This window comes from Myotis nattereri (assembly GCF_964212035.1).
Source record: "Myotis nattereri genome assembly, chromosome: 1".
Lineage (NCBI taxonomy): Eukaryota > Metazoa > Chordata > Mammalia > Chiroptera > Vespertilionidae > Myotis > Myotis nattereri.
In genome coordinates, this window is record NC_138075.1 from 21,290,935 (window position 1) to 21,304,765 (window position 13,831).

General features: G+C 43.4%; 1 protein-coding gene across 1 annotated transcript in view; it reads left to right on the plus strand.

Annotated features, from left to right (window-relative positions):
* Positions 1 to 13,831, plus strand: part of SPTLC2 (serine palmitoyltransferase long chain base subunit 2) — a 96,402-nt gene that overhangs the window by 45,163 nt on the left and 37,408 nt on the right. The window contains exons 7-9 of the mRNA XM_081083877.1: positions 28 to 133; positions 1,076 to 1,295; positions 6,348 to 6,474. Of these exons, the coding sequence (XP_080940003.1) occupies positions 28 to 133; positions 1,076 to 1,295; positions 6,348 to 6,474 (453 nt within the window). The remainder of the gene's footprint in view (positions 1 to 27; positions 134 to 1,075; positions 1,296 to 6,347; positions 6,475 to 13,831) is intronic.

Consider the following 13,831-nt stretch of genomic DNA (forward strand, 5'->3'; position numbering starts at 1 on the left):
GCTGACATCTTTTTGTGTGTGCTATAGACATGCAGAGCCTAGAGAAGCTATTGAAAGATGCCATTGTCTGTGGTCAGCCTCGGACACGAAGGCCCTGGAAGAAGATTCTAATCCTTGTGGAGGGAATATATAGGTAATCCTGCTTTATGATTCTAATTTTTCAGATTTGGTTCCATGAAGTCTTAGAATTTTTCAACCTCACTTCATTCTCAAGGGAACACTAATTAGACCCCCCTGGAAACTAAGGAGACAGTGTTTTTGACTTGTTAAAGTACCTGGAAGCAGAGTTAGCTCTAGGACAAAAGTCTTTTTGTCTGGCTTTTAATCTTTCCATCATGCTACATGGTCCTCAAATCTCCCTTCTATTTGGATCCTTTATTTCTCTGTTTATAGAGGAAATTTTATATAGGTCAAGAATTGAAATATGTTTTCTAATATGTCAAAACTAAGTTACACACCATTTAATATTAAGAAATTTTTATTTTATCTATTTGCAGCCCTTCCACTTACTTTCTTACCTCCTAATGTTTTTTAATTCTTTCTGTAGAATTTCAATTGCATACCTATGTGATGCAGAGTCTAACGTTGCCTATAATTACAAGCTTTAGAAGAATCTGCTGTGACTTTTATTCCTCTGTAGTGAATTAAGATTTGCCCTGACCTGTTTGGCTCAATGGATAGAGCGTCGACCTGTGGACTGAAGGGTCCCGGGTTCGATTCCGGTCAAGGGCATGTACCTTGGTTGCAGGCACATCCCCAGTGGGGGGTGTGCAGGAGGCAGCTGATAGATGTTCCTCTCTCATCGATGTTCCTAACTCTCTATCCTTCTCCCTTCCTCTCTGTAAAAAATCAATAAAAAATATTAAAGAAAAAAAAAGATTGTGTTCTAGTACTTGTTTTAAAAGATCCATTCTAGCCATGGCATCATTTGATTTTGCCAGTTTAAAACCACAGGCAGAGTTGTTGTTAGACTATTTCAAAAAGCAGTAAAATTCAGAAATTAATATAGTGGCCAGCTCCTAATTTTGAGAGTTAAGAAGTCTCAGTGTATGTATTGTTTACTCTGTTTTGCCAGCATGGAGGGATCCATTGTTCGCCTTCCTGAGGTGATTGCCCTTAAGAAGAAATACAAGGCATACCTGTATCTTGATGAAGCCCACAGCATCGGGGCTCTGGGCCCTGCGGGACGAGGTGTGGTAGATTACTTTGGCCTGGATCCTGAGGATGTGGACGTTATGATGGGAACATTTACCAAGAGCTTTGGTGCTTCTGGAGGATACATTGGAGGGAAGAAGGTAAATGGGCTGTGATTATTGAGCAGTTAAGAACAAAGGCACTGGCTACTAGGTTTAGTAAGTCATGTCTAATAGCTTCCAAACTGGGATGCAAGATCCTGAATTTGTGGTTTAGGCTCATGGTGCCAGCGGGTTCACACTTCAGCTGCCTGGTGAGTGACTGAGGCATTGAAGGCTGGTTCTGTTCATTGTTTGTTGTTTTCTTCTTTGAGCTTCGTTCTAAACTACATGCTGGTTTGAGATATAGAATACCCTCTTGTATGAAAGAACACACAGTGGTGCTGCCTGTTTGCCACACTCTTTTGCTGGGTTTGAGTTGTGCTCAGTTTCAAAGTAGTGGGGTTGTCATGGGAGCTGATGGGAATAAAAGGCCAAGTTCCTTGCCCTTAGACTTAAATGCATCTTGGGTGAACATAAAGACAGGAAGAAAAATGATTATTTTGTTAGCTCTGGTGTATTATAAGGCTTTGTTTTTTATTTTGTTTTGTGGGTTTTTGTGTTTTTAGTTTTTCAATTTAAAAATCATATACTGACCTCTAAGCCATTTGAGGCGTGTGGCATGGTAAAAATGTTTGAACCATGGAGACAGAGGCCTGGGTTTGATTATTTCCTTAACTTTGTGAGACCTTGGACAAAGCATTTAACTTTTCAATTTCCTTATCAGTAAAACAGAGGTAAATATGCTGGCTTATAAGATTGTAGTAAGGGTTTAAGAAATAATGTATGTCCATGCTGCAACATGGATGAACCTTGAAAGCTTTATGTTAAGTTAAAGAAGGAAGTCACAAACGGTCACATGTTATATTATTTCTTCAACTAGAAGGCCCGGTGCACAAAAATTTGTGCACTGCAGGGGGTCGTCCCCTCAGCCCAGCCTGTGCCCTCTCGCAGTCTGGGACCCCTTGGGGGATGACCACCTGCTGGCTTAGGCCTGCTCCCTGGGGGATTGGGCCTAAGCTGGCAGTCAGACGTCCCTCTGGCAGCCCGGGAGCCCTCAGGGATGTCCACTTGCCAACGGGGAGCAGGCCTAAGCTGCAGTTGGACATCCTTAGCGCTGCTGAGGAGGTGGGAGAGGCTTTCACCGCCACTGCCATACTGGCAGCTGGCAGCCTGGATTGTGGCTGAGCAGAGCTCCCCCTGTGGGAGCGTACTGATCACCAGGGGGCAGCTCCTGCATTGAGCGTCTGCTCCCTGGTGGTCAGTGTGTGTCATAGTGACCAGTCATTCCCAGATTTCCAGTCATTCTGCTGTTAGGGTCAGTTTGCATATTACCCTTTTATTATATAGGATAGAGGCCTGGTGCATGTGTGGGGGCCGGCTGGTTTGCCCTGAAGGGTGTCCCGGATCAGGGTGGGGGTCCCGCTGGGGTGCCTGGCCAGCCTGGGTTAGGGGCTGATGGGTGTTTGCAGGCTGGTCACACCCCCTTCAGGGTGGGGGTCCCCACTGGGGAGCCTGGCCAGCCTGAGTGAGGGGCTGAGGGCCGTTTTCAGGCTGGCCACAGCCCCCCCGGCGACAAAAGCTCCCAGCCTCTCCTTTTTTTCTTTTTTTTTTATTCTGGGATTTATTTACCTTCTATAATTGAAATTTTGTAGCCTTGAGAGGAGCTCAGAGCCGGCCAGGGCAGGCGGGAGGGAAAGCCTCCTGCTCGCTCCAGCTCCGTGGCCATGCCCGCTGAAAGCAAGTCTCTGGGTTTATTTATCTTCTATAATTGAAACTCTGTTGCTTTGAGTGGAGCTCAGAGCCCGCCGCGGCAGGTGGGAAGTTGGCTTCCTCCATCATTGGGGCAACCAAGCCTCCTGCTTGCTCCAGCTCCGTGGCTGCTGGACGCCATCTTGGTTGGGTTAATTTGCATATAGTCGCTCTGATTGGCTGGTGGGCATGGCTTAAGGCGAAGCGAAGGTACAGTTTGCATGTTTGTCTTTTATTAGTATAGACTAGAGGCCGGGTGCACAAAAATTTGTGCACTCGGGGGGAAGAGGGGGTCCCTCAGCCTGGCCTGTGCCCTCTCGCAGTCTGGGACCCCTCGGGAGATAACGCCCTGCTGCTTAGGCCTGCTCCCGGATGGCAGAGGGCAGGCCCAATCCCTAGGTGCAGCCCCTGGTCGGGCTCAGAGCAGGGCCGATTGGGGAGTTGGGGCGCCACCCCCTGTCATGCACAGAGCAGGGCAGATTGGGAGGTTGCGATGCCACCCTCAGTCACGCTCAGGGTAGGGCCTATTGGGGGGTTGCGGCGCCACCCCCTGTCACGCACAGAGCAGGGCCCATCAGGGGGGTGGGGCTCCTTACCCTGTCACACACAGAGCAGGGTCGATCAGCGGGTTGGGGAGCTCCCCCCTGTCACGCACAGAGTAGGGCCCATCAGGGGGTTGGGGAGCTCCCCCCTGTCACTCACAGAGTAGGGCCGATAAGGGAGTTGGGGCACTGCCCCCTGTCACACACAGAGCAGGGCGGATCAGGGGGTTGGGGCGCCGCCCTCTATCACCCACAGAGCAGAGCCGATCAGGGGGTTGGGGCGCTGCCACTCTCACACTCAGGGCAGGACCGATGGGGAAGTTATGTCTCTACCCTGTCACACACAGAGCAGGGCCCGTGTGGGGTGGGTTGGGGCGCCACACCCTGTCACACACAGAGCCGCAGGGTGATCAGGGGGTTGGGGAGCCCCCCCGTATCAGACACAGAGCAGGGCTGATCAGGAGGTTGGGGCGCCTTCCCCTGTCATGAAAAGAGCAGGGTGGATAGGGAGGTTGTGGCCCCGCCCCCTGTCACACACAGAGCCGCAGGGCCATCAGGGGGTTTGGGCGCTGCCCCCTGTCATGCTGATCCCGGTGCTGGGAGGCATATTACCCTTTTACTATATAGGATAGAGGCCTGGTGCATGGGTGGGACTGGCTGGTTTGCCCTGAAGGGTGTCCTGGATCAGGGTGGGGGTCCCCACTGGGGTGCCTGGCCAGCCTGGATGAGGGGATGATGGCTGTTTGCAGCTGGTCACACACCCATCAGGGTGGGGGTCCCCACTGGGGTGCCTGGCCTGTCTGGGTGAGGGGTTGAGGGCTGAAGCTCCCAACTGCTCCTTTTTTTCTTTTTTTCTTTCTTTATTCTGGGCCAGCTTTAGCTCTGGCTCCAGCTCTGAGGCCTCTGCTGCTGAAAGCAGGTATCTGGTTTGTTTGTGTTCTATAATTGAAACAATGTATAACTCCAGCTCTGAGATCCTGGCTTGCTGAAAGTAGGTTTCTGGGGTTTTGTTTAGCTTCTATATTTGTAACTATGTTTCAAACTGCAGGCTCAGAGGCCGGCAAGGCAGGCGGGTAATGTTGGTTTCCTCCATCACTGAAGCAAGCAAGCCTCATGTTAGTTTCAAGCTGCCTGGCTGCCGGCTGCCATCTTGGCTGGCAGTTAATTTGCATATCGCCCTGATTAGCCAATGGGAAGGGTAGCGGACGTACGCTAATTACTATGTTTCTCTTTTATTAGGTATAGATATGCTTTATCCAGAATAGGCAGATCATAGAGGTAGAAAGTAAATTGGTGGTTGCTAGGGGTTAAGGAGCTGGGGGAAGTGGAAAGTGACTGCTAATGGGTGTGAGGTTTCTTTTTGAGGTAATGAAAATGTTCTAAAATTAGGTAGTGACGAAAGTTGTATAGTTCTATGAATATACTAAAAAACACTGAATTGTACACATTGAAAAAGTGAATTCTATCGTATGTGAATTATATCTCATTAAAACTGTTACTTTGCCCTAGCCAGTTTGGCTCAGTGGATATAGTATTGACCTGCAGACTGAAGGGTTCCAGGTTTGATTCCCGTCAAGGGCACGTTGCAGGCTTGATCCCCCACATGATCGGAGCTCCTTTGGGCAGCAACCAATCGATGTGTCTCTCTCAAATCAGATTTTTCTCTCTCTGTCTCTCCCCTTCCCTTCCACTCTCTTTAAAAATCAATGGACAAATATCCTCAGGTAAGGATTAACAAAAAAACAAACAAAAAACAAACAAAAACATGCTGTTTAAAAACTGCAGTTTTAGGGAAAAAACAGTGTATGTTAAATATTTGTATGTGGCATATAGTTGGTAATTGTAAATTTCTTTAATTCCTCTTTAATACTTTGGAAATCTTAAAGCATGGATTTTCTCTTAATAATTGGTTGCCCTTTAGAGAAAATCTATTATCAGTAGTTTTAGTCCAGTTTGGTAGATTTTTTACCTTGAGTTTTGATAATGGGACCAGGCTACTTTGGAGACTTGATTGCCTTTTGGTAAGATTTATTGCTAAATCAAAGGACAGATAATAATACTCTGGGAGGTATTTTAGGTACATTATATTTATGTTATTGTGGGTTTTATATAATTTTGCGTAATTTTGAAGTGATAACACTATTAAAAAGCCACATTATGTGTCTTCTTGATTCTGATACATAAGCTTTTTTGTGTGAATGTTTAAAGACTTAGTGAAGTTAGAAGGCATCAGTGATTGGGGATAGACAACTGATTTCTTTGAAAACCTTGTAGCTTATAGACAAGGTTTTTCTTTATTCTTTGTTGCAGGCCTTAGTGTTCTGTGAAAGACCCAGGGGTTTTCGGCCGCATATAATTTTATAAATATATATGTGGAGGATATTGAATGCCTTTAAAATTGATTTAGAGAATTGCTTTTCTCTGATCTAGAAGTGTAAGGAGGGCTTTGCAGATGTGGGATGCAGATGATATTTTCTTTAATACTTACAAGTAAACCACTTGTCCAAAAGTAGTGTAAACACTTCCTTGTTTAATTCTGCATTGTAGATCTATTTATATCATTAAGTGATACGCTGTCCAAATTTAGAGGGTTTCTTTAAAACTACTTTCTCATTCTGTGTGGCAGGTTTAAAAAATAAAACAAAGCGTAAGGACGTTGCCATGTGTCCAACCCAGTTGGTTGTCCTTGCCTCTCAGATTAGTGACCCTATTCCAGTCTGCTGAAGGGAGGAGGAGCCTGCTTTCTCCTCGAAGGTAGGCAGTGACATTGCCGGTGAACCCAAACATTGCCTCTGATGCCTTGCTTCTGTGAACTCCCCAGGAGCTGATAGACTATCTGCGAACACATTCTCATAGTGCAGTGTATGCCACGTCACTGTCACCGCCTGTTGTGCAGCAGATCATCACCTCGATGAAGTGCATCATGGGGAAGGATGGCACCACCCTTGGTAAGTAGTTCTTTCCTTGGAAAATGTCCTGATCTCTGTAAATATTTAGCAACCAAACAAAGGTTTTTTCTAGAGCTTTTTGCCTAAAATGAGGAGCCAGGTACCCTAATCAGCAAGCTGGCAGGTGTGTGAGGCCTTGGTTTCTATGGACACTCTTCAGTGTTTGATACACATACCATGAGAACTAGTCTGGCTTGCTTCCTGTTGAATTTTATTCTCTATCGGTGGTGAGACGTTAATCTAACAATCCTCCCTACCCTTTTTAATCACAGGAAATAAGTCTTTTTTTTTAATATTTTTTATTGATTAAGATATTACATATGTGTACCCTCTACCCCCCTCCCCCCCCCCCCCCGCTCATCCCCTCACCCCCCCGTTGTCCGTGTCCATTGGTTAGGCCTATATGCTTGCATATAAGTCCTTTGGTTGATCTTTCCCCCTTGCCCCCACCCTCCCCTACCTTCCCTCCAAGGCCCGACAGTCCAATCAAAGCCTCTCCATCTCTGGATCAGTCCTTGTTCATCAGTTTATGTTGTTCATTATATTCCACAAATAAGTGAGATCTTGTGGTATTTATCCGCTCTCCAGTTCCATCGATGCTGTGGCAAATGGTAAGAGTTCCTTTTTCTTCTTCCTCTTCTTAAAGAATACCTTTCAGCATTTCATATAATGCTGGTTTGGTGGTGATGAACTCCTTTAGCTTTTTCTTATCCGTGAAGCTCTTTATCTGACCTTCCATTCTGAATGATAGCTTTGCTGGATAAAGTAATCTTGGTTGCAGGTTCTTGCTATTCATCTCTTTGAATATTTCTTGCCACTCTCTTCTGGCCTGCATGGTTTCTGTTGAGAAATCAGCTGACAGTCGTATGGGTACTCCCTTGTAGGTAACTGACTGTCTTTCTCTTGCTGCTTTTAAGATTCTCTCTTTATCTTTTGCTCTTGGCATTTTAATTATGATGTGTCTTGGTGTGGTCCTCTTTGGATTCCTTTTGTTTGGGGTTCCCTGCGCTTCCTGGACTTGTAAGTCCATTTCTTTCACCAGGTGGGGGAAGTTTTCTGTCATTATTTCTTCAAAAAGGTTTTCAATATCTTGCCCTCTCTCTCCTTCTGGTACCCCTATAATTCTGATGTTGGTACGCTTGAAGTTGTCCCAGAGGTTCCTTACACTATCTTCATATTTTTTGAATCTCTTTTCTTTTTTCTTTTTCGGTTGGGCATTTTTTGTTTCTTTGTATTTCAAATCTTTGACTTGATTCTTGGGATCCTCTTGTCTGCTGTTGGATCTCTGTAAATTATTCTTTATTTCAGTCAGTGTATGCTTAATTTCTAGTTGGTCCTTTTTCATGTCCTCCATGGTCTCACAATACTCCTTGAGGGATTCATTAAATTTATCGGCGGTTTCCATAAAATTCTTGACAAACCTTATAAACGTGGCCTTGAACTCTATATCCAGTCGTCTGCCCTCCTCCGTTTCTGCCAATTGTGACCTGTTTCTTTGTCACCGCATTTTGGCTGCTTCCCTGTGTTGATAGAGTGGCCCTGCGCGCCAGGTGTCCTGTAGGGCCCAGTGGCTCAGCCTCCCCAGTTACCTGGGGTGGACACTCTTGGTGCACTCTTGGTGCCTTGGTTGTTGTAGGATCACTGGGAGGAATTGACCTCCAGGCCAATTGGCTGTGGGAAGCAGCTGTGTCTGAAGTGGGAGAATGGTCCCCCTCTGACCACTGGGTACAGTGGCTCCTGGATCTAAGGAGGTGCTAATTCAGCCCCTGCCTGAGGCCACACAGCCGGAGACACGAAGAGGCTCAGCTGTGAAGCAATGCAAGCCGCTGCGGGGCCTTGGGCCTTCTCTTGGAAGTTCCGGGTCTGCCTGGCTGGGCTGTAGTTAGGTACATTCACATGCAAAAGCCTCTGCCGCAGCCTGGGTGGGGCGGGGTCTCAGGGAGTCAAAAGGGCGGAGAAAGAAGCTATGGCTGATTCTCCGCGCCCAGAGTCGCGCGTCTCAGTGTCCCGGTAACGGCTGCAAGCACCTCTGAGGGAAATCCGCCCTCAAGTTCGCCCGCTGCCGCCTGACAGAGCAGCCTCTCCCCGTATGAGTCCTGGGTCCCCAGAGACTTCCCGGAACCGGAGTTCAGAGCAGTCGGGAGCTTGTGATTCAAAAAGACAGCCCCGTCCTCAGGTGCCACCCCCTTTCCGCGCGCGCGAGCCGCCGCCGTACCTCTGCACTCAGCCTCCGCAGCTCCTCTGGCTCTCAGCGTGCTTTTCTTTTCTTCTAGTTGTAGAAATTACACTCAGCCAGCCTTCCTGTTGTTCTGGACGATGTTTGCTCCGTCCTTTGCGGTATTTTTCAATTGTTGTGTGAGGCGACTATTTCCCGGTGTTTATCTATGCCGCCATCTTAGTTTCTCCCTCAGGAAATAAGTCTTTAGGATCTTTCTTGAACTGCACAATTTTATGTGAAAATAGAATTCACTATATAGTGATATTTCATTCCCATGGTATTTAAAAGCTGCTGTTTTCATGAATTAGTGTCCTTGACTTGGTGCCTTGAAAAGAGTTTGTAATTTAACATACAGTAGCTAATATAGGTCATCCTGAATTTGTTTATTCTGTCTTTGGTGGAATTTGTAGAGTAGGTGCCCTAACTTAAAATACTAAAATGAACAATCAAGTGTGCGTTTGCTTTCAATAGTTCACTTTTATTCTGCATCCCTAGGAGGCAGTGTTAACAGCAGAAAAGTTACAATGAAAGGGGAGGAGGTGGATTTTTGTTTTGTTTTTTCACTTTTAAAAGTATTTTAATTGAAGAGTCATATATTAATTGTGCATGTTGGTTTTTTAATGCTTCTAAAATCATTTTTACTGTCATAAAAGATCTCACATTCTCAGCCTTGAGCTCTAGACTTTTTAGTTAAATAACACTATAGTAAGATTAATTTGGTTTGCATTGAAAAACAACAAAGAAGTGATATGTCTGATTTTGATTGATTTAAACCTGTTTTCTTAAGTCAGAATTTTACCTTAATATTACTGTTACTTCTGATCTGTGATACATGCTTGTTATCTCTAGTGAGAGATTTTTGGAAATAGATTTTTGAAGTGTTGATCATTTTCAATTTCATGAATTGATTCCTGGAGAAAAAACATTTCATTAATGTTGTGAACACAGCATGGAGCCTTGAGCTTAGCTCCCTCTTAACAGTCATAATGTTATCTTCTCTCCTCCCCACATGGTGTTATTGAAATAGTGTGCTTTGATCTGAGATACAGTGATATATCTATTTATCTATATAGCTAGCACTTATCAAGCTACTTCACATAGGTGCATCAACCTTATTGATTCAGCAGACAGCTTTAGACAACTAAAAAATGGATGGCTAACAGCTATCAAAGTTAACTTTGGATAATTTATTTGCCCTGACCCCAGAGTGTGAATCTGTGATGCTGACCACTGGATAAGGATAAGTGACTTATCTGTACTAAATAATGAAATCTAGGTGGTGAGAAAATGAAATATGGTAATTAGATATAGGCTTTGGGTTAGCATTCGTTTTCCAGTTTATTGCCTCTCTAACCACCCCCCCTAAGCTTAGTGGCATGAAACAACAGCCATCTTATTACGCTCACAGATTCTGCGGGTCAGGAATTCGGTCAGAACACAGCAGGGATGGCTTGTCTTTGCTCCACAATATCTGGGGCTTAAGCTTGGAAGACTCAAGCCACTGGGTTAGACTCAGATGGCTGGGGGCTGGGATCATCTGAAGGGTTCCACACTCACATGTCACCTGGGCTGGAGTGACTAGAAGGCTGGGCCCAGCTGAGGCTCTTGACTAGAGCACCTTCACATGTCCTCATCATGTGGCATGGGTTCTTCATAGCATGCTAACTAGGGTATCCAGAGAGGATGCTTCAGCAAGCAAGTGTTCCAAGGAACCTGCTGCAACCCTGTGACCTTTTCTGATCTGTTGTTATGAGCAGGTGACTAAGGCCAGCCCAGATTGCAGGACATGGGAAATCACACTCCATCTCAAATGGGAGGTGGGTCAAAGAATTTACAACCATTTTAAAAAATTGCCACTACCAGCTTTTAAATAATATATTTTTAAAATTACTCCCTAAAGCTTTTCTTTATTGTTGACACTGTTACAGATGTCCTGTTACCCTTCTTCACCCAGCCACCACCCTCTTCACTAAAATTTTAAATTAGTATTACAAACTTCTGTTGCCTACATTGTTTCTCTGCCAAAATACAGGATAATAAAAATCTAACCAAAAATAGACTTACAAACCATTTTTCATAAAACCTTTTAACTGATCTTAATTAATTTGGCCTGATTTATTTTATTTTTGAGTGCATTAGGTAATGCTTATTTTTATGGCACCACTGAAAGCATCTTTTTATTGTCCTTGTAGAAAAAGAGCTGTGAACCATGCAAGAACCTCTTTACTATGTCTTAAGGTGGCCTTAAAAAGAGGCATCTCCAATTAATTACCTGAGTGTGATTTTACAATAGAATGACCTGCTTTAAGAGAAAGTTAATCTCTGATGTTCAGGACATGGCATTTCATTGATCTCACAAACGTTGAGTATCTCACTAAATGTTAAGATGGTGTGAATCAGAATCCACAGGAAATGGGCATACAAGCAGATATTTAAGTGACGTATATACTTGGGGAGTATTGGGGATGCAGGGGATAGTGGGCTGTTGATTAGTCCCAGAGACTAGTGCTGCTTAGAAAAATTGAAGTTTTATTAATCATAACATATGCTGTGTGTTGGCAAGTGGTAAGTACCTTGGGGAAAAGGTAAGCCAGGATGGTGGGCGATCAGGAGTTCTGGGGACTAGTTTGCAATTTTAATTAGGGTGGTCATTGAAAGGGTAGGATTTTAGCAAGGACTTGAAGGTGAAGCTTTAGCCCTGAAAATCCAGGGATAGAAGGCCCTCAGATGGAGGCTACTCTTTCCTGTACTTTGATGCTTTTACTCTGTTCAGGAATAGCAAGGAGGCCACTATGGCCAGAGCATAATAGTACAGGTGAGTGAAGTGAGGATAGAGGTTGTGCAGAGTGTAGAAGTTCCAGCAGGGGGCAGTCTTACCTTGTAAAAGTATTAGGTTGATACAAAAACAGTTTTTGGTAATACAAGGATGAGTGTAATAAAATATTAGGATAATGCTGTTTTAGAAAGATGGAGACTTTACCAAAAATGAGCTTTCAGTTAATAGGTAGTATTATTGGGCAGAAACACCAAAAGCCTATTGGTCGGTTGGAGTAGATAGGCTTAGGGATTTCACTGTATATGAGTTATACCAAAGCTGAATGTATGAAAGTTGACTAACGCTTTACTAAATTTTTTCCAAGTATATGTCATCTCCCCTATCAGATTATAAATTCTTTGAGGGCAGGGACTCATGTCTTGCTTTTTCTTTGCATCTTTTCTTTCTTCTTCTTTTTTTGGGGGAGGGGGGGTGGTTATCCTCAATAGAGGATATTCTTGCCATTGATTTTTTTTTTTTTTGAGAGAGTGGAAGGGAGGTGGAGAGACAGAGAGAGAAACACTGATGTGAGACACACCGATTGGTTCTCTCCCATACTCTGACCTGAGCTAGAGATCCAGCCTCCAACTGAGGTTTATGCACTTGATTGGAATCGAACCCGGAACCCTTCAGTCCGCAGACCGACGCTCTATCCACTGAGCCAAACTGGCCAGGGCTCCTTTGCATCTTAAATAGTGCTTATTTCAAGACCTTAGAGTCAATAATTGACTTCATTGTTCTCAAAATTATTATCTCTCTTCCCCAAGTAGAATGAAAATTGGGAGTTTGGGCCACCTTTTGTTTCTTCTGTTTAGAGCTGTGTTTGGCACATAGTAGGCATGCAGTAAATACTTGGTGAATGATTAAATGAATAATCTTTTGGTGCCTTGAAGAGAGGCAATATGACTTAGTGACCTATGATTTAGACCTTTATTATATTCTTAAACTCTGAGAAGTTAAGAACTCTGTACACCTAAAGAGGATAACATTAGTCATTCACTCTTTCAGGATTATTTCTGAATTAAAGCCTCATGTATACTGACCAATGTGACTTAGGAAAAAATATACAATAGATTTATGATTGATAATTTGTTTTTTTAATATAAATGCAATATTTGATTTGATGCTGTTACAGATTTTCTTTTAGTGAGAAAATCTTCATACTCTTATGATACAGTTGGTTTGGCCTTTACTATCTTAGCCAGGTCCTCTTGTTACCAGAAGCAACTATTTATAAGCTAGGTTTCAGAGCCAGGGAAGCATTTGCTCCATTTTAACTTGTAGATTTTGTATCTTATTAGTGATATAGATATAGAAACTAACCCTTGGAAGAAGATTAAAAATCAAATTAGAGAAGCTAAACTTAGTTTTTTTTTATAAAAAGGACTTACAGGTAACTATAAAGCAGGTTAGACTTTAATTAAAATATAAATACTTGCTTGTCATTAAATACTTCAGTTGATTTTAGGATTGTCTATTAATATCTATTTTATTCCAAGCAAAGACATGACCTGTGTCAGATTGTAGAATTTATGGCACTATATGTCCTTCACATTTAGTGGCTACTATTCTCTCTCTGTGGGCTTCGTATGATTTTCATCTTTTTGCCCCCAACCAGAGTTAGTGGATCTGAAATAGTTGTTTCGTAATGATAATACTTAATGAGCTATGAAATATAAAGCAAGTCTTTCATTTAAGATGAAGTCAAAACTAAAATATTACTTGAGATCTAGGGGATTAAAAAATGAGAAAATACTTAGCCTTGACACTTGAGAAACTTTCCTTTTTTTAACACAAACGTAGTGAAATAATATTGGTTTTAATTAGTTTCTAGTGTTTAGGGCCAGTTAGAGCTAAGCATTCAAGGTTTAGCTATGGTTATAAACCAGATGTAAATATCAAAAATCTTGACAGTGTAAAAGTAGCCACAAGAAGGCTGGAGATGTCGAAAGTAGGGAGAGAGAGGTGAGGGCGTACAAGTGTGTCAGTTTCTGTCATCATACTTGTTGGAAAGTTAGTAGATACTACCAACTTTATAAATAACACATTTTGAAGTTAAGAAATAGTCTTTAAATTTATGAAGTTATGTAATCAGCCACCAGAAGACTTAAAAATAGTAATATTTATTACAAGATTGGTTGTGATTAGTGGAGCCAACATGGAAAGTAATCGAAGTACAAACGCATACCATGTAGGTGGAACAAGAAGCAGAGGTGTAAGTGTAGTGCTTAGCATTGTGGTACTAGCTACCAGAAAAGCCAGAAACAGAACCTGGAGCCACTTCCTGGTCAGAGGGGGGGAGACTTCTATTTTTTAGTTAATAC